This window comes from Zingiber officinale, chromosome 11A (genome assembly GCF_018446385.1).
Source record: "Zingiber officinale cultivar Zhangliang chromosome 11A, Zo_v1.1, whole genome shotgun sequence".
Taxonomy (NCBI): domain Eukaryota; kingdom Viridiplantae; phylum Streptophyta; class Magnoliopsida; order Zingiberales; family Zingiberaceae; genus Zingiber; species Zingiber officinale.
In genome coordinates this window covers 29,993,059-30,013,948 of record NC_056006.1, presented here as the reverse complement: position 1 = coordinate 30,013,948, position 20,890 = coordinate 29,993,059, and the positions used below count along the sequence as shown (strand labels likewise).

Below are 20,890 nucleotides of genomic sequence, written 5' to 3'. Positions count from 1 at the left end.
AAAAAAAAAATGAATACGTTCTCCCTAGCGCTCCCGCTAATCCATCCCAGGAAAATAAGTAGGTCATGCAGTTTGTTTGGGCAGATAGAGCAAGCTAGCAAGATAAATCAATAATTAGATGAAACAAATCAAATAAACCGGATGAATCAAACAAGTCAAAAGAAACCAAATAAATATGAATTGGATTGCCAAATTGGATTAACCAAGTATATCAGAATCAAATTGATTGAACAAACCAAAAATAAATATGAATCATTCCATTTATCATGTCATTCAACTAACGCAACCAACCAAAGGAACAAAATCACCATTCTATACTATTTTCATTCACATTCTCTTCCATCCACAAATCAAACAAAGCCTATGGGTGCAAAAAACTTCAAACTGAAACAATCTAATCCACAAATATAACATTGAAGAGAAGAATGCCATGGTACTCTTTAATCTTTCTAAAACAATTAGTTCAATATGTATAAGTAGGAAAAAGAAAGACTCAGTCAAATTTATTCTAAGAGTAGTAGCAAGCAACAATTGTATTTCATGCTCATAACTTTGAATATTTGGTCCAGAAACATGAAAATGTTAAAGCAAAGATTTCTATCAGTTGGATTACATTGAAACAACTGATCATTTCCACTCCCTGAAATTATTTAAGGCAATGAAGTACCTATGGTGTTGCTTGAACCAACAACGCCATTTTCTGTTGTTCCTCTGGAATCTGGTTCTGATTCACAATTTCCAGCACTAAAATTATCATCTAAAGTTGCAGATTTTTCTGGGGATGAACCATTTTCTTGGCACCAGAAGAAGGGCATTCTCTGTTCATCATCTCTCATCCTAGCAGCATAATCATTAATGTTGAAGCCCACTTGGCTATTTCCTCCAAATGCACAGTCTAATTCATCCATATTGAAGAACTCTTCCATGATCATTTTGGAGTTGTCATCATTTGGGTATACGAACTTTACTTTTCTATAGGTCTTTGGTTCGAGCAAGTGTTTCGCAATCTGTGAAAAAACATAGATTAAGTAAGCCAACTAATATGGATCTCAATTCAATGATAAGGCAGCATGAGAACCAATATATTCTGCAAATTGGCACTTGTATAAAAAGAATAATATTAGATGTATTGATTCTGAGAGTAGTTTCTAGCTTGCAATTTTATCTTTACAGAAAAATAATTAGGAATTCTTTTTTTTTCAAAATAAATTAATGAATATTAGAAGATCTTAACAAAAAAAGAAGGGTAGAAAATCAGATTATAGAGAATCAGTCTTCACATATACCTAAAAACAGTATGATACTAAGAACTGAACAAAATTGATAAAAAATGCCAAGACTAGAGAGATTTATCTAAATTTATAGAATATCTCAATACTAGAAAAGCCAATCTAGAAAAAGTTTTACAGGAAGTTGCTGGATGTGTCCTTGTGTCTTTAAAGATAAAAGGGGTTTAAAGAATATCCACGAGATTGAGTAAGCAACAAAAGCATCTTTTTTCCTTGATGAAAAAGAAAGGAGAGAAGTTATGATTTACTGAGAGCAAAGAATCATGTAATTTATGAAATAAGTATATTGCTTGCACAAGGTTAGCTCATCCTTTATGATCAGAACTGCAATAGCAGATCCACACAGGATACTTAAATTTGAAAGTATGGACAAGGATAAGCATTAGCAAATGAAAAATAAACTTTATTCTGGGATTCAGACACTGGTTTTGTGATGCAGAGCCATAAACAAAATAATATCACAAAAAAGTAACAAGGTCAAAATGTTCAGATATATAATTTGCAAAAGGAGGATGCATACATTCCAGAAAGGTTCAAAGAACTTTGGCGGGTTGTAAAGTATGGCTAAGCCCAATCTTTCAGGGTAATGATTTTGCAATACATCAGCTGTTGCTTTGGTTGTTCTGATTGATATATTTGACAGGTCGAATCCTTTGAAATCAATGAGCCACACCATTTGCTCCTGATCAGATGGAAGATTCAATATGGCATTCTCCATACAGTATACCAAGTATCTAATCTTTCCCTTGATTGACTTTGAGTTCTACAGAATGAAAATCAAGATGTGGAAAGTTAGGCACAACCTGCAAATATGTCTTACCAACTGCAAAAACTCGGAATCTTGAGTGAAGAACAGTCTTAGTATATTCAAACCTCACATCGAGGTCTCATGACAAGAATGCTCCTTCCTAATTTATCCGAGAAACTTGTTCTGTAAATTTTTCCAGTTTCAGCTTCACTTGCTATTTCATCCTAAAAATAATTAAGAAGAAATAGCAACAAGAAATGAGTTCAACAACCCAAATAAGGACATATAGAAAAGTAACAAACTTACCAAAACTTTTCTAAACAAATCCAAAACTATGACTTCCATTGATACATAAAACATTTAGAGGTATAGTATAACCAATAAAATTTGGCTTGGTATAGACATTCTCTCAGTAGCTTGAGATTATTTCCAAAATAACATGATAGAACTTTCTGTTTATTCTGTTTCTCTTATTTTTCGACCTGTTAACAGCTCCTAAGCCAATCTCTTACATCTTACTTCACAAACAAGGATGAATACTTCCATTCCTTTTAATGGTGGTGTTATCGGGGAATCATTCATTCATTTGAAAAAAATGAAAATTGACAAACCATAAAGATATATGTGACGTGATTTCTAATGAAATTCCTCCTGGAAATGGCATTTGAGAAATCTCAAGGATAGGCTCTACACAGTCAAATTTACATAGGAACCTGTATAACATACTGAAGAATCTTCACAAATTTCCTGGAAATTTCAAATCCACTCATAATAAAATATCTTTCCAGAATATTCTGAGATAGGAACTTAAGAAAACAAAACTATCTTTAAAAATACAACAGAAGGGAAAAGAGCAAGAGCAAAGAGTTTACTCACCCAATGAATTTTTTCTGGTTCATATTCAAGTCGCCACTTCAAGGTCTCTTTTAACATTTTAGTTGCTTTTTGAACATTCCAGTTTCTTGCTGTTAAATATCTTGCAATTGATACATCAGAAGCATAAAGACGTAACTTATCTGGCAGTGAACCCAGTGATGCTCTTACCTCATTTATCTGGAATGGGTACAGAAAAACATGAATAATTGGATTTGGGGGAAAAACTCAGACTCATGATACATATCACCCCTGCAACTTAAATTAACAGACAAGTAAAAATGTACAGTTTTTATCCATCAGAAATACCTTTTCCCTTTGTTTTTCAGAAAAAGATTGTTTTTCTGAAAAATTCATGCCAGAGTCAACAGAACTCATCACTCGTCGTATATTTCCTAAGAATTGCAATTAGATAGAAGAAGAAACTGTCAGACAAGTATACTAAGTACAAAATAAATAGAAGTTCAATGCAAGATGTTCCTAGTTGGTCGAATCGCTTAGCAACACAGCTACTTCAATTTGCCAGTATATAATATATTCAAGTGCTAGAAAGAGAAACAAGCAGATGTCATAGTTTCCTAATACCAATGCTTTGATGATACACAGGTCATAAAGTTTCTAGGTTAGGCCCACAGAAACTACTACCACTGCATGGAAAAAGACTTCTCAACTAAATATTAGAATGAAAACAAATATATATATATATATACTACCACTGCATGGAAAAAAACTTCTCAACTAAATATTAGAATGAAAACAAATATATATATATATATGTTAGCCCCTGAAACTTGATGGCAAAGCTAGGCATAAGGATTGGGGAGCTACTCCTTTGATCCAGTCTATTGGGCATGTGTGCAAGGCAAGCCAGGCAGCGACAAGAATTGTGGCAGCGTGCAGGGCTGTTAGATACAATTTACATGTCAAGCAGGAGGTAAACTTAGATTGTAGCGAATAGATGTGAGGATTGGATGTGTTGGTCTGAGTATTTGGCCAAGCAGACTTGAAAAAGATGTAAATGATGGCATGTGATGGGCGCATGCAATGCGACACGACAGTTGGAGCAGAAAGGGGGTTGTTTTGCCTAAGTCCTGGTGCTAGACTTGGGCAAAGCACAAGGCGTGCAAGTTGACCTTTAGCATGGTGCCAAAACAGTAAATTGATATGGGCAAACAATTTTGTATATGTGGAAAAGGTAGTTAGCAAAATTGTCATGTAACTGTCAAGTTAACACCACTGCCTATGCATTATAAATAGGCAAGATTGGGTCGTGGCAACGGGAAAGTAAGCAAATCAGTCATGTTTCACTTTGTAATCCTTGGTTATTGTTATGAATAATAGAGGTTGGGTAAATTGTGTGTTGCTTGCTTGTGGCTTTCGTTGGTCATTTGTAGGAGGCATTTATTGTGAGCATTTTGTAGGATCGAAAAGCGCTAGAGGGGGTTGAATAGCGCTCGTGGTTTTTTCACTTTTTTTGTAAATCAATAGTATACGCAGTGAAAAGAAAGAATTCAAACGAAGAATCAACAGAGACAAAACTAACACGTTCTTACTTGGTTCAGAACCTGTAGCGACTCCTACTCTAAGGTGACGATCGCTTTTGTTGGACAATCCACTAATAATTCTGAATAAGTACAAGTACAAACTGATAATAATTTAAGTGCTATAAACAAAATTATACCGACAACTAAAGATTCGAAAATTCGTGCATTTAGTTGTCAGAGCAACGTTACAATTGAGTCATCTTTCGAGAAACGCGCAAGTTGTTTCTCTTGAGGTGTTGATCAAAGTCCATTTTATAGGCCACCTCCGGGTGCTTGGACGGGTCTCGGGCGCTCTCACGTAGCATTCTTGCGTCAAAACTCTATCCAACAACTTTTATTCTTACCTAGGCGCCTGGACCACTCTCGGGTGTGTGGATGCTGATGTGTGTCGACTAATTGGAACGCGCCAACTCATCTGCACGGACGACTGAGTTCGGCCTAGCCTAGGCACCTAGACCCAGTCCGGGCGCTTGGACGGGCGCCTGAATGCCTATTTTCTAGCCAATCTTCTAGCTTCGATTTCCTACACCACAGAGTTAGCACAACTAGCAAAATATATTATTTTGAATGAATTTGACAGTATTAGGACTGTCCGGTTCTGACTTTCAGATTTCCGTGAAACCTTAGGTCGAACCGATGCCTACTGTTCTCTCAACGTGGAACATATCCTCACCTACTCCTCTTAAGAGAGTTTACTTGATGTCAAACTAGTATTTCAAAATGTTTGAACTTTTGCTCAGCATCCGAGACTTCAGAATTTTCTGCTGGATGTCTGATCCCAGACCCGTCTAGTTTTCGCCTAGTATCCGTGACTTCCAGGACTTTCACGTACTGTCCTCGACTAGTAGGATTTTTCGTCTGATGTCCTCGACCTGCTAAAACTTCCGCCTAGCCCCTCGGACCAGGACTTCCTTGCCTAGCCGCATCTAGGGCTTTTCACATGCCCAGTATTCACTAGGACTTTTACCTTACCTAAACTCACTTAGGACTTTTCTGTGCATTCAGTCAAAATTATTAGAACCATAATAACCCTTAACTTTGAACTCTTTGTCATTATCAAAACTTGGGTTCGATCATCTGGTGCTTCTTGCACCAACACATTTGTGGTGCATTAGTTGGTTGAATCAATTGTAGGACTTGGTGGCCGCGTAGGAACATTTCTAAGGCACAAATTTGACCTGTGAATACCAGGACATAGAAAGATGCTCATAGTCAACCATAAGATTAGAGAACGAATTGCAAATGTTAAAGCCTTAATCAGTTATGTCCATGAGGGAGAAGATGATTACAATCTAATTGTAAAAATTATTGATTTGGAGGCTACTATGGCTGATGGAGGAAATGGCTCAGATTTGTATGAATAATGTTGGTCTGCGCTTCGAATTGGTCATTTTGCAAAAGCAATGGGAACTTAAAAATTTCTTGTGGGATATGATGTAGTACTAGGGTGTTTGAAATTGAGAAAGTGACAATTTTCAATATGTACCTAGGTGGTTATGCAAAATTATGGTGGAGAACATGCATGGTGGATGATTCCAATGCTGGTTGGCAAAATATTAACACTTGGGATTAGCTGAAGAATGAAATGAAGGACCAGTTCCATCCAGGCAACACTTCATGGATTGCATAAGATGGGTTGAAACGTATCAAACAGAAGGATTATGTGAGGGACTATGTCAAAGAATTTAGTTCTTTGAGTATAGACATTAGAGAATGTTTGAAGAGGACAAGTTGTATAATTTCCTTTATGGTTTGCAGCCTTGGGCACGGATAGAACTTTGAAGGTAGAATGTGAAGGATCTTCCTAGTGCAATTGTTGTCATTGATGCCTTGGTTAATGTCTTCCAAATCCATGAACAATTGAAAGGATAAGGAAGGGGAATAGAAGAACAATATGGGTAACAATAAGTGGAAAGGCAAGAATGATCACATTGCATCCCAAGGAAAGAACAACTTGAAGAACCAAGGTTGTTTCTTGTGCAATGGGCCACTTGGCAAGGGATTTTCTTGAGTGAGAATTTAAATGCTCTCTTGGTGGAGAAGAACATTGGATGCCCAAAACAGAAAGTTTCTCTTGTTAACGTTTTACATTTGTTGAATCCAATTATTAATTTTGAATTTGTTGAATTGCTAACCAATATGTCAGAGGACATGGTGCGAGCGCATTGTCTACTCTTGCACATTGCTGTGGAAATGAACAGAAAAATTGTTCATGCAATTGTTGGCACGGGGGCCACTCATATCTTTGTATCTGCCAAACTTGTGCAATCATATGGGTTGTCAGTGAGCAAATGCCCAAGTTATATCAAATAGAATTTAACGACACAGGCTATTGGGGTATAGATTATAATGTCTCTATTACTACTAGGCACTTGGGTTGGGAAGGTAAATATGATGGTGATTTACCTTGAGGATTTTCAACTCATTCTCGGAACTGATTTCTTGCGGAAGACAAAGACAGTACCTTATCTTGCTTAGATAGGATCATGTTGATACAAGAGTCAAATCCTTGCTTTGTTCATTTGTGTGCACCTTTATGGGAAGGGTCGTGATAAGTAGAAGACAGACAACATATCTGTGGTATCACTTGAAAAGGTATTGAAGAGTGGTGAGACATCTTATTTGACTGCCTTGATTAAGAATGAACCTGATATAAAGGTTGAGATGACTGATTTTGTTGTTATTATTTTAAGGGAGTTTGCAAGACATGAAATCTTGCCTCTGCGATTGCTTGATTCTGAATGGACTATCGATGTCACATGGATACTTCTAGCAAGGTCATTGGTGGTATGCTGGAGAAAGAGGCCTACATACAAAAGCATTCAATGAGGACATCGAGTTCTTCTGGTAGGGGTGGTTTGTTAGCCCCTTAAACTTGGAATAAGGATTGAGGCACGGCTCCTTTGATCCAGCCTATTGGGTATGTGAGCAAGGCATGCCAAATAGCAACAAGAATTAAGGCAACGTGCAAGGATGTCCAGATGGGATTGTACTAAAGAGGTTCGAGCATTTAGCTAAGCAAACTTGCAGGAAATGTGAGTAATGACATACGGTGGGTGTATGCAATGCATCATGACAAATGGAGCAGCAAGGGGGTTGTTTCACCTAAGTCGCGATGTCGGGATTAGGCAAAGGACAAGGCATGCAAGCTGACCCTTGGCATGGTGCCAAAACAACAAAATGATGTGGGCATACAGTTTTGTACATGTGGGAAAGGTAGTTAGAAAAACTTCCATGTACCTGCCAAGCCAACCGCCGCCTATGCATTATAAATATGCAAGGTTGGGCGGCGACAAAGAGAGAGTGAGCTAATTTGTCATGTTCCACTTTGTAATCCTTTATTATTGTTGTGAATAATAGAGGTTGGAAAATTTCATATACATTTTATGTTGCTTGCTTGTGACTTTCGTCGGTCATTTGTGGGAGGCATTCTTATGAGCATTTGAGGTGTATTAGTTGGTTGAATCAAGTGCGGGACTTGGTGGCCGAACAAGAACATTTCTAAGGCAGGAATTTGAACCTGTGAGAAATGGTATCAAAGCATAGAAGAATGCATGAAGTCAATCACGAGATCAGAGAAGAAATTACGAATGTTGAAGCTTTAATCAATTTTGTCCCTGACGGAGAAGATGATTACAATCTGATTGTAAAGATTGCCAATTTGGAGGCTACTATATATCAAATTCGGGGGTCTCTATAGAGGAAATGACACTTGAGATGGGTTGAAGAAGGAAATGAAAGATTAGTTCCTTCTCAGCAACACTTCATGAGTTGCACAAGATGAATTGAAATGTCTCAAACAGAATGGTTCTATAAGGGACTATATCAAAGAATCTAGTTCTTTGATGTTGAACATTCAAAATATGTTTAAGGAGGACAAGTTGTATAATTTCATGTGTGTGTGTATATATATATATATATATATATTAAGGCTCTTCTTTAAGACACTAATTGGACTTTGGATAAGAACTTCAAATAGAGCATATCTTTATTATTGCAAGATCATATTTCCTTGGATCCTTCTATAAGTTATCAATAGTTTTTTCTAAGACATTCTGGATAATATTTTTGAAAAAGTATGCAACATATATTTGGTTAAAGATACCTCCATGTTGTTCCATTGACGAATTACAATGTTACCTATATCATAGTGCCAGGACACTAGTATTTCTTCATGCATTTAAGCAAAATACTTCACAAAATCCTTATTGTCAATTGTGTCCTTATTTACGTTTGTAATGTATATCCTTAAAATGATTCATCAAAGCAAGTTTGCAAGGTTTTCAACATGCTTGATTTTGCTTTTAAGCTTCAAAGTGAACAAGGTATTTATTGACTTAGGCAACATGCACTGAATTAATTAATAAATAAGATACTAAGATGCTCAATTGGTAACATTAAACTATTACAATAATGAATGGTCAATGCCCCGAGCTACGGTGCAGTGGAAGGACGCCTAATTGTCACCTAGGCACTTGTAATTCGATCTCTAGCTATGACACATTTGTAGGGATTTTTTCTCCAAATAAGGCGCGCAACCACGGATGTTGGGCTTCTAGCTGCCCATCACGAGTGCTTCCCGATTTACCCAGGTGGCAGGTGGGAAACTTCCGTGGGGTGGGGTCAGTCACCCAGGTTTAGTGTTACCTGGTTCAACATAATAATGAATGGTCAATGGTTGAAAATTTACTGGAAGCAATCTTTCATACAAGATTCAAAATCTCAAACTGTGCTGAAGTTTTGATCAAAAACGATATTATTTCGATACATGGTGTCGGTGATAGATTGAAGTTAAAGAAGGAAGGAGATGAAACACAGGAAGGAGTCATTGTATGTGTCGAGTGGTATCGAGTTTCGGTAATTTAATGGAACGATACATTTCGATTGTTTCACTCGACACAGTATGAGATTTCAAACTATGCTTTATGATTCTTGAACCAGACGGGCATCAGACCTTAGCCTTATATGACATTTTTTCCCCTCTTATCTCTTTAACATTTGTTTATGATCCCTTTCACTTTGTATCTCTGTGAAGATAGAGGTATTTAATAGGTTGAGTTGCTGACTAAAATGATTAATCAATTTAAGGCCTTCAATTGTGTTGTTGTTTATTTTAAGCCAGTAGTCAACACTCTGTTGCCAAATAACAAATTTGAGCTAGTCTAAACAACAGTTGATGATGTGGCCTACTAATGTTGTGCTAGATTAGTTGTGTAGCATTGGCCAAGTTGGTGAGATGGGTCAGATTTTAGTGGTCGGAATACCGAAGAAGGTTAATATATTCGAGCATGTTGTAAATTGACCTCCCATTAGCTGAATACCAATTATTTGCACTTACTTATATGCAATATGACTGTTTTCTCCATAAATCACATAAACTAACAAGCAAGTTCCATCAAGATCGAGAAGATACAGTGTGCAATTGAAGGATGAACCAGCTATTATCTTCCTTGGTTGCAATAATTCCATCTCACAGCAAGGAAAGTGGGACTGAGATTTTTAATTTTACAAACCTGCTTCCATTTTAACTCAAGAAAAGCTAATGCTATTCAAGAAGGAAGAAAAAAAAGAGCAAAGACCTAATGCTGGCTACTGCTACCCTGGCAGATAAACAAACTACAACAAACACATGAAATTGACAAGGTTTCCTTCAAACCAAATGGTGATTCAAGTCGCTGAAATGTGCCATAATGATCAACTACACCCACTAATTCCAAGACAAACGCGTCCGAGATCATAACATTCCAAAAGAAAGCTAAAGGCACCGAGTGCACTAGAAAGAAGCAAGAACAATAAGCACTGAGACAAATCGGCAGAGAGAGGGAACGAGGCGGACTTACCTTCCTAAGAATCCAGAGACGGAAGGCGAAAGCGATGGACGGAGAGATGGATCGCCGGCGAGAATTGAGTCAAGCGATGCCGTCGCCCCTGGAAATGAGTCAATGACTCGGGGAACATCGCTATATTACACGGGATTTTTGTGCTGCGATCAACCATCCGACGGCCAACATGTGCTTCACGTGCGGGGACAGGCACCACTTGCGGACAAATTCATGGATTATTACTCATCCGTCCCTGGTTTCCAAAACTTTACAACTCCGAGCTTAAGCTTGAAAGCTAATGACGACTCTTATTATTATTTCTTTAAAATACGATTTTTTTTCCCCCGGGGTTAGTAAGTGGGACAGAGATTTATAAGTAAGAGTGTCAATTCGGGTGGGTCGGGTCGAGTTGGGTCGGGTTAAATTTTTTTTTTTTTTTATAACCCAACCCGAACCCGACTCGAACCCGAATTCAACCAGAAACTCCTAAACCCGAACCCGAACCCGCCCAACCCGCCCAACCCGAACCCAACCCGTGTAATCCGAAAATTCGATTCAAAATGACTTTTTGGAGCTATTTTCCCTATAATTCTTCACTTTTATCTCAATATTTCATCATTATCATATTAACTTGATATTAATATACATAAAACATCTTAATTTTCAAAATAAAATTTGATTTAACCCTAAAAAACTCCACTAAACCCTATATTTGGGTCAACCCGGGTCAACCCGAACCCGACCCGACCCAACCTGAAAATCTTCAACCAGAATACCCTCCAACCCGAACCCGACCCGAACCCGAAAATGTCCAACCCGAACCTGATTTTTTTCGGATCGATTTGGGTTGAGTCATCGGGTCGGGTTCATTTTTGACACCCCTATTTATAAGGTTGGGTCATCTGTCATGATTTCTGAAAGCTTCCTCATTTTTTCTAATAATTAATAAAAAAACTTTAGAATAAATTAGTCAATTTCATAATTAAATAGAGGAAAAGACTAATGCTTAATAAAAAAAGACTTTTTTTTATTAAAATATTAAAATGATATTTCATAATACTTTTATCTAAAATATTTTATTTTAATATTATCTTACTATTTATTCGAAGACCTTTAATAATTAATTTTGATGAAATCTTAAAATTAAATTAAGTTAATATTCTTCTTTATTTTTTTTTATATTGAAAATAATGTTAAATTTTATTAGTAATCTTCTTTGATTATTTTTTATATAAAAATATATATTGTCATGATTCTTTTAGTCTCACATCTTAGTATTGACAACATTACGAACTGAAAATTTTTTATAAATATCTGGGATTAAGAACATTAGAAAATACATCTTTTTCAATTTTTGGTTAAATCAAATGTAATATATATTTATTAATTTAATATATAATATAAAAAATTAAATTAATTTTTTTATGAATAAGAGTTCTTTACCGTAATTTGCTATTTGGTTTTTTAAACGTTAACTTTGCACTATAATATATTATAGTTATAGTTGGTATAAAGGTTAAAGTAAATTAATTAATTTAGTTAAATTTATCTTGTTTAAAATTATTTAAAATTAATCAAAATAGTTTGAACTGTTTTCAAAATGGCTTAAACTGACAGCTATCTATGGTTATACGTTGAAATAATTTTTATTAACTTTGGCTAATTTTGATGGAGTTAATAATGAATATTTTAATATAATAATATTTTATAAGAAGTGAGAGTAATTTTCCTCTATATTATATGAATTATGATTATAATTATTACAATTACTATAATATTTTAAGTTATCAAAAATATGTTCAGATGCTGTCTTGAAAGTTTTTTTAAAAAAGTACTTTTTTTAAAAAAAAAATAACAATAAGGATGCCTCTTTTTAAATTTTTGCCCCAACAAGAGAATATTAATCGAGGATGGGTCCCAGCCGATCGGAAATTAAGGTTTTAAAAAGGTTCAATTTGCGTAGGTGAAACGTTGGGTGAGAGTAAAATACTGATTGTCGGCTGAAGCACTCTAATAATTGCAATTAATAAACGGGAGCGATTATTGTAATAATGACAACGAAAAGACAGTTATGACTTGTCATGTATTATTTTTCTCCGTGGAATAAAAAATTTAAAACATTAGTGGCTGAACGTTTGTAATTTTAAATTTTCAGTTTGAATAAGTTGAATTTCTGAATAAGTAAAAAAGTATATTTATTATATGTTAAATTAATTTGCTTTTTATATAGTCTGCTTAGTTGGTTTGGCTCTTAAGATGCTATTTTTGTTTTTTCTATTTTTTAAATTTTAATTGGTTAAATATTCAAATTTTTAATTAGTCCTGACAGCTGTCTTTTCAATCACGACTATAGATGCACATGGCTTTTATGCAAGTCGTGTTTTTCATGATCGATCAGTTTTATAATTTCTTTAATTTAACAACATTTGAATCATCTAGATACATCAATAAATATATATCTTGATGCAAAAATGAGGATGATAATGAAGTGGGTCGTGGATGGAATTGCCATCTCTATGTTTTTTTCCTAAATTTCATCCACATCTTTATCTTTATCCCTATCTCCATTCCTATTTTTCCGAGTTTGGAGAATTTCATAATCCAAATTATCAGAGATTAAATCCTCATTCCAGTCTCATCCTTATTTCCATCCCTAAATTAATTTAATATTATTATTATTTTACTATTAATATTAATATAAATATTAGTAATAATAATTTTATTATTAATATTTTTTTAAAAAAATATTAATGTTATTATCAATATTATTATTAATATTTTTTAAAAATATATTATTATATTAATAATAATAATAATAATAATAATAATAATAATATTATTATTATTATTATTATTATTATTGGGACGGATTCGAGGATGAGAACAATATTCCTATACCCGCTTTGAACCCGTCCCATTCTTGAAAAAAATCTCTGAATCCGTTCCCACCTCCGAATAAATTAGGGATCTTCATCTCCATTTTGAATTTTCCTCCTAGGATCCTAAATCCGTAGAGAAAATTATTATCCTACTAGCATCGTAATATCTAGCTTGAGTTTTATATTCCTCAATATAAAAATTAAATTCTTCCTGCCAGATGTCATTGTCTAAGAGCTAGGGATTAAGAAATCTGATCCATGAAATGAACAAATTGTTCCAATAGAAGAAGATCTTAATAATTCAAAGAGGAGGTGGTAACAAATAGTTTGGTTTTGTTCCAAAACAATAAGACTTTTAAATCACTCATTAGATGGAAGAACTTATCTCATAGAATATTTTGTTCCCGTCAACCTTCATACCTTCATAATGTCAAATTTCAAAAACAAAATAAAACAAAAAAAAAATCTAAAATCTCATTTTTGGATAGTTTGAATTTGTAGAAAATATAAGATTTTATGACACTAAAAACACACCAACTGTGACATTATTTACTTTAATTAAAATCATAGGAGGTAAAGGAGAAGGCGTTCTCAGAAATCGTAGGCGAGAACTCTTCAACTAATCAGCTTCCTCTTGGGATGGTCCCCTAGGACCGTGGCGGTGGGGGCATGATGCGAGTGCCTTGGAGACCTTGAGCGCATAGGTGCTCTAGGATCAAAAGAGGAACTCCATGATGTTGAGAGGGAGCTCGGTTAGATTGTCGTCTCCGTGGACAAAATGGTCGCTCATGTGAATAAGGGGAACAATATGATTTAGAAAAAGAAATTAGGATTAATTTGAGAGAAAAATAATTGACGTCTTAAATTTTAAACAATTTTTTTAATCAAAATTATACATTTTTGTAATATGTATTTATTTGCATCTTAATTTTTTCTACATTATATTTCATTAAAATAAAACAGATTAATATTTCTATAGTCCGATTTTGATTTATCTAAATCTAAAATAATTTTAATATTTTCATTGTCAATCTATCTCTGATTATCTAAATCTAAAATATATTTTAATTCCGTCTTAAATTTTTATTAAAATTTAAATAATTTTTTTATAGAAATCATATCGTCTCAAATTATATTTTTATTTTTATTTATAAAAATTTATATGTAATTTTATATAAAATTTGTTAAATTCTATCTTAAATTTCAATTCAAACATTATATTTTATTAAAGTGAAAAAAAATTAATAATTTAGTAGAAAAATCGGTCTTTGATTAATAAAAATTTGAAACGAATTTTATTTTCGTCTTAAAAATTTGTCTCTAGAACCTGTTTTCTTGTAGTGCACAAGCAGAGATGTTTTCAAGTGAGTGCATGGTTGGATTCCTATATTTGTAAAGCAGGGATGTTCCAATGGGAATATTTTTAAAATGAGTGCATGGTTGAAATCCTGTATTTATAGAGATGAGGTCGTGTGGTCGAGGCTGACAATGTGTAGTCACTATGTAACAAGAGTTGAGGTCGTGCGACTGAGGATGAGGTCGTGTGGCCGATGAGTAATAGAGCTTAGGTTGTGTGGCCGCTGAGTAATAGTTATAAGGTCATGCGGCCAAAGCTCAAGTTGTGTGACTGTTAAGTAACAGATATGAGGTCGTGTGGATGAGCCTGAGGCCATGTAACCACTAAGTAGCTGAGATGAGATCATGCGATAGAGGCTAAATGACTGACTTGAGGTCATGTGATTGAGCAATTGAATTAAAATTGTGTGGCTAAACCAATTGACTGAATTGAGGCTATGTGGCCAAGTTGAATGACTAAATTAAGGTCATGTGGCCGAGCTGAATGATTGGGTTGAGACCATGTGGCCAAGCAATTAAATTGAGGTCACCTGGCAGTTAAATGATTGACTTGAGGTAGTGTGGTTGAGCAACTAAATCGAGGTCATGTGGCTGAGCTAAATGACTGACTTGAGGTTGTGTGGCCGAGCTAAATGATTGAGTTGAGGCCATGTTGTTGAGCAACTAAATTGAGTTTGTGTGACCAAGCTGAATGACTGACCTAAAGCCATGTGGCTGAGTTCAATGATTGAGTTGAGGTTATGTAATCGAGCAATTGAATTGAGGTCGTGTGGCTAAGCTAAATGACTAATTTGAGGTCGTGTGGTCGAGCAAGTGAATTGAGGTCGTGTGGCATAGCTATTGAATTAAGGTTGTGTGGCCGAATCTGAGGCTGAGTTACTTACTTATCTGAGCTAGGGCCTAATTGAGGTCTTTACAGACCTAAGTCGGGACTGAAGTGAGGCCTTTACATACTTGTTCGGGGTCACGATGAGGCTTTAACACACCTAAGTTGGGATCAAAGTCATCTAGCTAGTAGACTACCTAGGCATTTTACAAATATCGTTTGGGTGATTGACGAAGGGTGCATCACATTCCTCCCCCCTCTCCCCCCAAAGTCAAGAATTTACAAGATTTGATGATGAAAGTATAGATGGACCCAGTGTAAAATACTGTAACTAATTAATAATAAAATAATAAGGTTAAATGAACGAATAATCTTAAGGGAATTTTTGAAAATTTTTAGAAATTTTCTGAAAATTAATCAGAGCTCGTACGACGTAATTGGAGGGGATGCATTTGGGTGTTTGAGGAAAACCTGTTTGGAAATACCCAAGATGGGAGTTGATAAACAAAATAACTTAGGCTTTAATAAAAGAAACCCTAAGTTTTTAATTATTTCCTTATTCTCCCCTATCTTTTCCTATTTCCTCTACTCGTGCCCTATTCTTCTTCCCTTTGCCGAATTCCTTTTCTTTCCCTTCCTCTTCCCCTACCTCTCATGTCAATTCTCTTCTTCCTTCTTCACGATCCAGCCGGTGCTCCTCTCTTGTGATCTCGCTGCCGTTAGCCACAAAAACCAGCCGCGCTACCAGCAGACACCACCCAAATGGTGCGCTGCCCAGCAACCACCGCCGATGTCGTGCCACCTGATGGACGCCACCGCTTCCCCCTTTTCCTCCTATGATCCCACCAACATCGAGCACCTCTCCTGGTTCTTCATCTCGATGTTATCGCAGCCATCGCCGGAAGATCAAGCATCCCAGCTGTGCCTAGCTTGGATCCTCTGTCCCTCTCTCGATCGCATGGCGCCGTCGGATTGTTGTCAGCCTTGTCGCGCAGCACCTATTGGCCGATGCCACCGACACCACTGTTGATGCATGCTGTCGGAGGTGGTGGGTGCTACTGTTGGCTCTCTTTGGCCGCAGGTAAAGGTCTATCGTTCTTCTTCCTTCGGACGATTGCCACCTCTACAATCGGTCACTGTCAGTCCGTCTCATGCCCTAGCTGCCACTACAAGAAAAACGTCATTCAACAACACTCAAACGACAACGGTTTTATACCAAACCGTTGTCTTTTTGCCTTTTAACAACGGTTTTAACAAAAACTGTTGTCTTTTAGTAATTTTTTTGGCCTATGACAACGATTTTTAAAAACTGTTGTCTATTTATGTTTTTTTTGGGATACGACAACGGTTTTTAAAGGGTACGACAACAGTTTTTTAAAACTGTTGTCTATGTGCGCTTTTTTGGGATTACGACAACGGTTTTTAAAAACCGTTGTCTATTAAGTGTTGTTAAATGCGATTGTTTTTTCTTTCGCCACTTTTTCTCCTTCGTCATTTTTGTCTATTAAGTGTTGTTTACGCCTTGTTTTTTTGTCTCTTTCCCAAAACCCTACTCTTCGCCGCCTCCTCCTCACCGCCCTCTTCGTCGCCTCCCTCCTCACCACCCTCTTCACTGCCTTCTTCGCCGCCTCCCTCCTCACCGCCCTCTTCGCCGCCTCCCTCCTCACCATCCTCTTCGCTGCCTCCTTCCTCGCCGCCCTCTTCGTCGTCTCAACTTTTGGCCTCGCCACCTCCTCCTCGCGGCCTCTACTTTCAGCCATCTTCACCGCCTCCTCCTCGTAGCCTCGACTTTCAGCCATCTTTGTTGCCTCCTTCTCACCAGCGCCTCCTCCTCGCCACCTCGACTTTCATCCATCTTCGCTGCTTCCTCACTAGTGCCTCCTCACTTCTGCCGCTGGAATCATCGACACAAAATGACATGATGGATAAAGGTACGACAAACTATTTCCTTTATCTGCAACAACGACAGACAAAAGTGTTGTTTTTGTTGCTCAAGCAAGGAACAAGCTGATACAAACTCTGGGCCTCGATTCTTCTCCTACAACTCATGAAACTTGCCCACCAACCATTTTGGTAATGGTCGAAGCCAGAGCTTGAAAGATCGCAGGGTGACAAAGATTGGGAAGGGAGGCCACAACTTCCACTCGCAAACTTCGGATTCACCAAGCGGATCGTGCCGCTTTTGTAAGATAGCTGAGTGATCAAGTAGTGTGTGGAGTCGATGGAGATGGTGGCTTTGTCGCCGTCGCAGGTGAGCTTGTACATCCGATACCTGCACTGAGGCGGATCAGTTGTTCGACGAAATGGGTGGCTGATGTCGTGGAACAGACCGCAAGAGAAGGGAGCACAAGTTCTGGATGAGCTTGAAGAGGTGGCTAAAAAAAGGATGATCATGCAGTGGGAAGAGTTGACTTTGATTTTCATTCGAATTTTTCTTGTAGGCACTTTTAGTGTCTGATTTCGGCCCGAAAATTTCGTTCAAGATCGTGGACAGCCTTCGGGAAGATATACTAGCGGGGAAGCTGAAGTCTGGAAGTGAGATAAAGGTGAACTTTTTCTTTCTTCAGCATCTTCCTTGTAGGTTTTTCCCCTTCAGTAACTGCCTAAGTTAATGCTCATTAACAAATATCTAGGAGGCTTTGAAGACGAGCGTGCTCCAGTTGTTGACAAGCAAGGGCAGTAAGACAGAGCTTCAGCTGGGATTTAGGTTCTAGACTTTGAATTATTCTTCATGTATTTTTATCCAATTGGTCTTTCATCCAAGCTGGACTCAATTGCAAAGCCTTTGATTTCCATGTGCAACCAGAAAACCTGCAATGATTATGATTGTTGGTGTTAATGGAGGGGGAAAGACAATGTCTCTTGGTAATCATTTTGATCTTGTATGTTCACTTGCACATTTTCCGTTTATGCTTTCACCTTAAAGAAAGTAGCGGAGTGTATTCTTTTCATCCTTAGGCTAGGTACTTTACCCAAGTTACTCAGGTTTATTTTTTGGTTAGGATTTACTTGTAAGATGTAACAGTGATCGCAAAATCTTTTTAGCAAAGTTCTTCTCAACTCATCTATTTGTGTTTGAATTTTGGAGTTAATTCTACCTCTCATTATGCTCCTGTATTGATTGCAACTAGACATGTAATTCATGTATAGAGATGAATTGGTTGCTGATTGATAAGGCAAGGGCTGTTCCTATTGTGTTGAAATAGTTATAAATTAGTAGCTAATCAAAATCTAGATAAAAAGGAGTTCACAGTTCTTCCTCTTCCATCTCATTGTGTGTTAACTAAGTTATTACTTTTTCTGTCAGGTACTCATAATTAATATTCAATGATATTGGATTTTTTTTAGATTAATTCTGAATAATATGCAAAAAAAATATTATTTTGCCCTTTTGGTTTGAGCATGTAAACTCTTGGACTTGTGTCACATTCTGAGTTATTTTGTTCCCTGCTCCGTGTCACATTCTTGGACTTGTGTGGGAACGTTTGCATTAGATTGTACCTTTTAGAATTAATGCTGCTTGATCACTGGGAAAAATAATGTTTGCATGATTTATAATAGAAGCTTTGTATGCAGTGACATAGAATGAAAATTCTGCTTAATAAGAAATTTAAGAGTCACCATATTGTTTCAAGAGGTTACCATTTATGTTACGTAGATAACGCTTTATGCACTTCTATTAGATGACTATATCAAATAGTTTTTATGGTTATGTAACATTTATGCAGTGCAATTAGAATCACATGTACAATTTAGTTGCTAATTTCTAATATATATCTTTATTCGAATAGGTGTCCTCAAAGAGTATTGGGAAGAATGCCGACAAGCTAAAAAAATGAAGAGACTTTAACAAATTAAGGAGCACTAGGAGCTGCAATCCCTCCTCTTCACCGACATCTAAGTAGAAAATCTTGTGTTATATTGTTCTACCTTTGTTTTAATAGTGTTATCATTTTGTTGATTGCTTATGAAATTTTGTTGGTTGCTTATGAAATTTCTTCAGAATGTTATAGATATTATTTTTGAATGTTAGAAAATTGTATATTAAATTTTATTTTGAAATTTAGTATTTTGAATGATTTATAATATTAGAAAATTATGTATTAATTTTTTTTTTCTAAAAAAGACAACGGTTTTTCACCGTTGTCGTAGATAGTTTAAAATTGTTGTTAAAGACCCTGTTATTAAAGGTAGATGCTCAAAGACAACGGTGAAAAACTGTTGTCTTTGAAGGAAAAGACAACAGTTTTTCACTGTTGTAAAAATGTTGTCTTTGCCTTCAAAGACAACGGTTAAAAACTGTTGTCTTTGGGCACCCCTTTTAACAACACGGCCTTTAACAACAGTTCAAAATGGGCTACGACAACGGTGAGAAACCGTTGTTGTTAGACTTTTTTCTTGTAGTGTGCCACCATCTTGACCTAACACTGGTAGCCGCAGCCACCAGACCTTCTGCTCCAGCCATTTCTTTATCTGTGGAGTTTTGGTAGACCTCTTTCTTGGATCCAACATGATGCATCAGTGGTGAGTCTCCAGCAGAATCAAGTTGTTGGATCAATCCTTGAAGCTCCACCAGGTTATCTTTTCAGGCAGCAAGTTTCTCCAGTAGCGTATCATCATTTGGGGGTATTTTGAATTTGAGGTAAGGTTGCTGAATTCAGGCTTGATTTGGGATTAGAAGGCTAATTAATGGATTCGTAGATTGAGTTGTTAGGTTTACAAGAGAAGGAGGTGGAGGATAGTTGAAGGTTGTCGCTGTTGGCTGTAAGCCACCTCTAGTGCCACCTTGATACTAAATTGGGTAAGTTTGTGATATTGTGATAGTTTTGGATTAATTGAAGCTAAACATTAATTAGGATAATTAATGGTCTATTGATTAGAGTTTTCTTTCATTAGGTTGGGGATTGAATTTAGCTAATTATTGTATTTTAAATTTTGAATGAGCTGAAATCGTAAACATGTTGATGCAGGACTTAGATTCGAGACGAGCGTCTTGACGTGAATTGTCTGATATGATCTTCCTTTTGAGGTGGGTACTTCTGATTTATCTCTTTGATATAGTCATTTTAGATATGCATAATAGTTTATTGCTAGTAGTAATGATTATGTTTTGCATCTGCTTGAGCATGTCACTATTTGGTTATTGTAGTTTACCCATAGTCTTGTCTATTGTGCATTCATGCTTATATTCTCTTGTTTGTTGTCATGTTTACTCCTGTTCATAGGAATAGTGACATACATTGCCCTACTATGTAGTAGTCTAATTAGTTGGTATCTCTGATTTGTGTACCTAGATTTATGTTACCTAAATCATTGGTGTAGGATCCCTTTTCCTTTTTTGCACATATTATGTCGAGGTGGTTATGATTAGGATTTACATGCTTAGTGTCATGTACTATCTAACATGATTGCATGCTGTGTGATTGTCGACTCCATTATTGTTGAACATATCGCCAGTTACATGGATCTGCACACACAACCACTTATGGGTTAGTGATATATCAGGTAGGGTATGTGCAGTTTGCTCTGTCAATGCTCCTCTGATCCACTGAT

General features: G+C 36.4%; 1 protein-coding gene and 1 long non-coding RNA gene across 2 annotated transcripts; one reads left to right on the top strand and one right to left on the bottom strand.

The window, feature by feature from the left end:
- Positions 1 to 475: 475 nt before the first annotated feature.
- Positions 476 to 10,513, bottom strand: LOC122032300 (phosphatidylinositol transfer protein 3-like). The gene is made up of 6 exons (XM_042591581.1): positions 10,295 to 10,513; positions 3,220 to 3,305; positions 2,914 to 3,090; positions 2,163 to 2,261; positions 1,810 to 2,052; positions 476 to 1,007 (listed from the first exon to the last, which is right to left on the bottom strand). Exons 2-6 carry the CDS (start codon positions 3,286 to 3,288, stop codon positions 651 to 653), a joined length of 945 nt encoding a protein of 314 aa, XP_042447515.1. The 5' UTR covers positions 3,289 to 3,305; positions 10,295 to 10,513; the 3' UTR covers positions 476 to 650.
- A 7,195-nt stretch (positions 10,514 to 17,708) lies between these two features.
- On the top strand, positions 17,709 to 18,190 carry LOC122032609. The gene is made up of 3 exons (XR_006126153.1): positions 17,709 to 17,883; positions 17,971 to 18,044; positions 18,144 to 18,190. It is a non-coding gene; the product is annotated as an uncharacterized LOC122032609 (long non-coding RNA).
- The last annotated feature ends 2,700 nt before the right edge of the window (positions 18,191 to 20,890 follow it).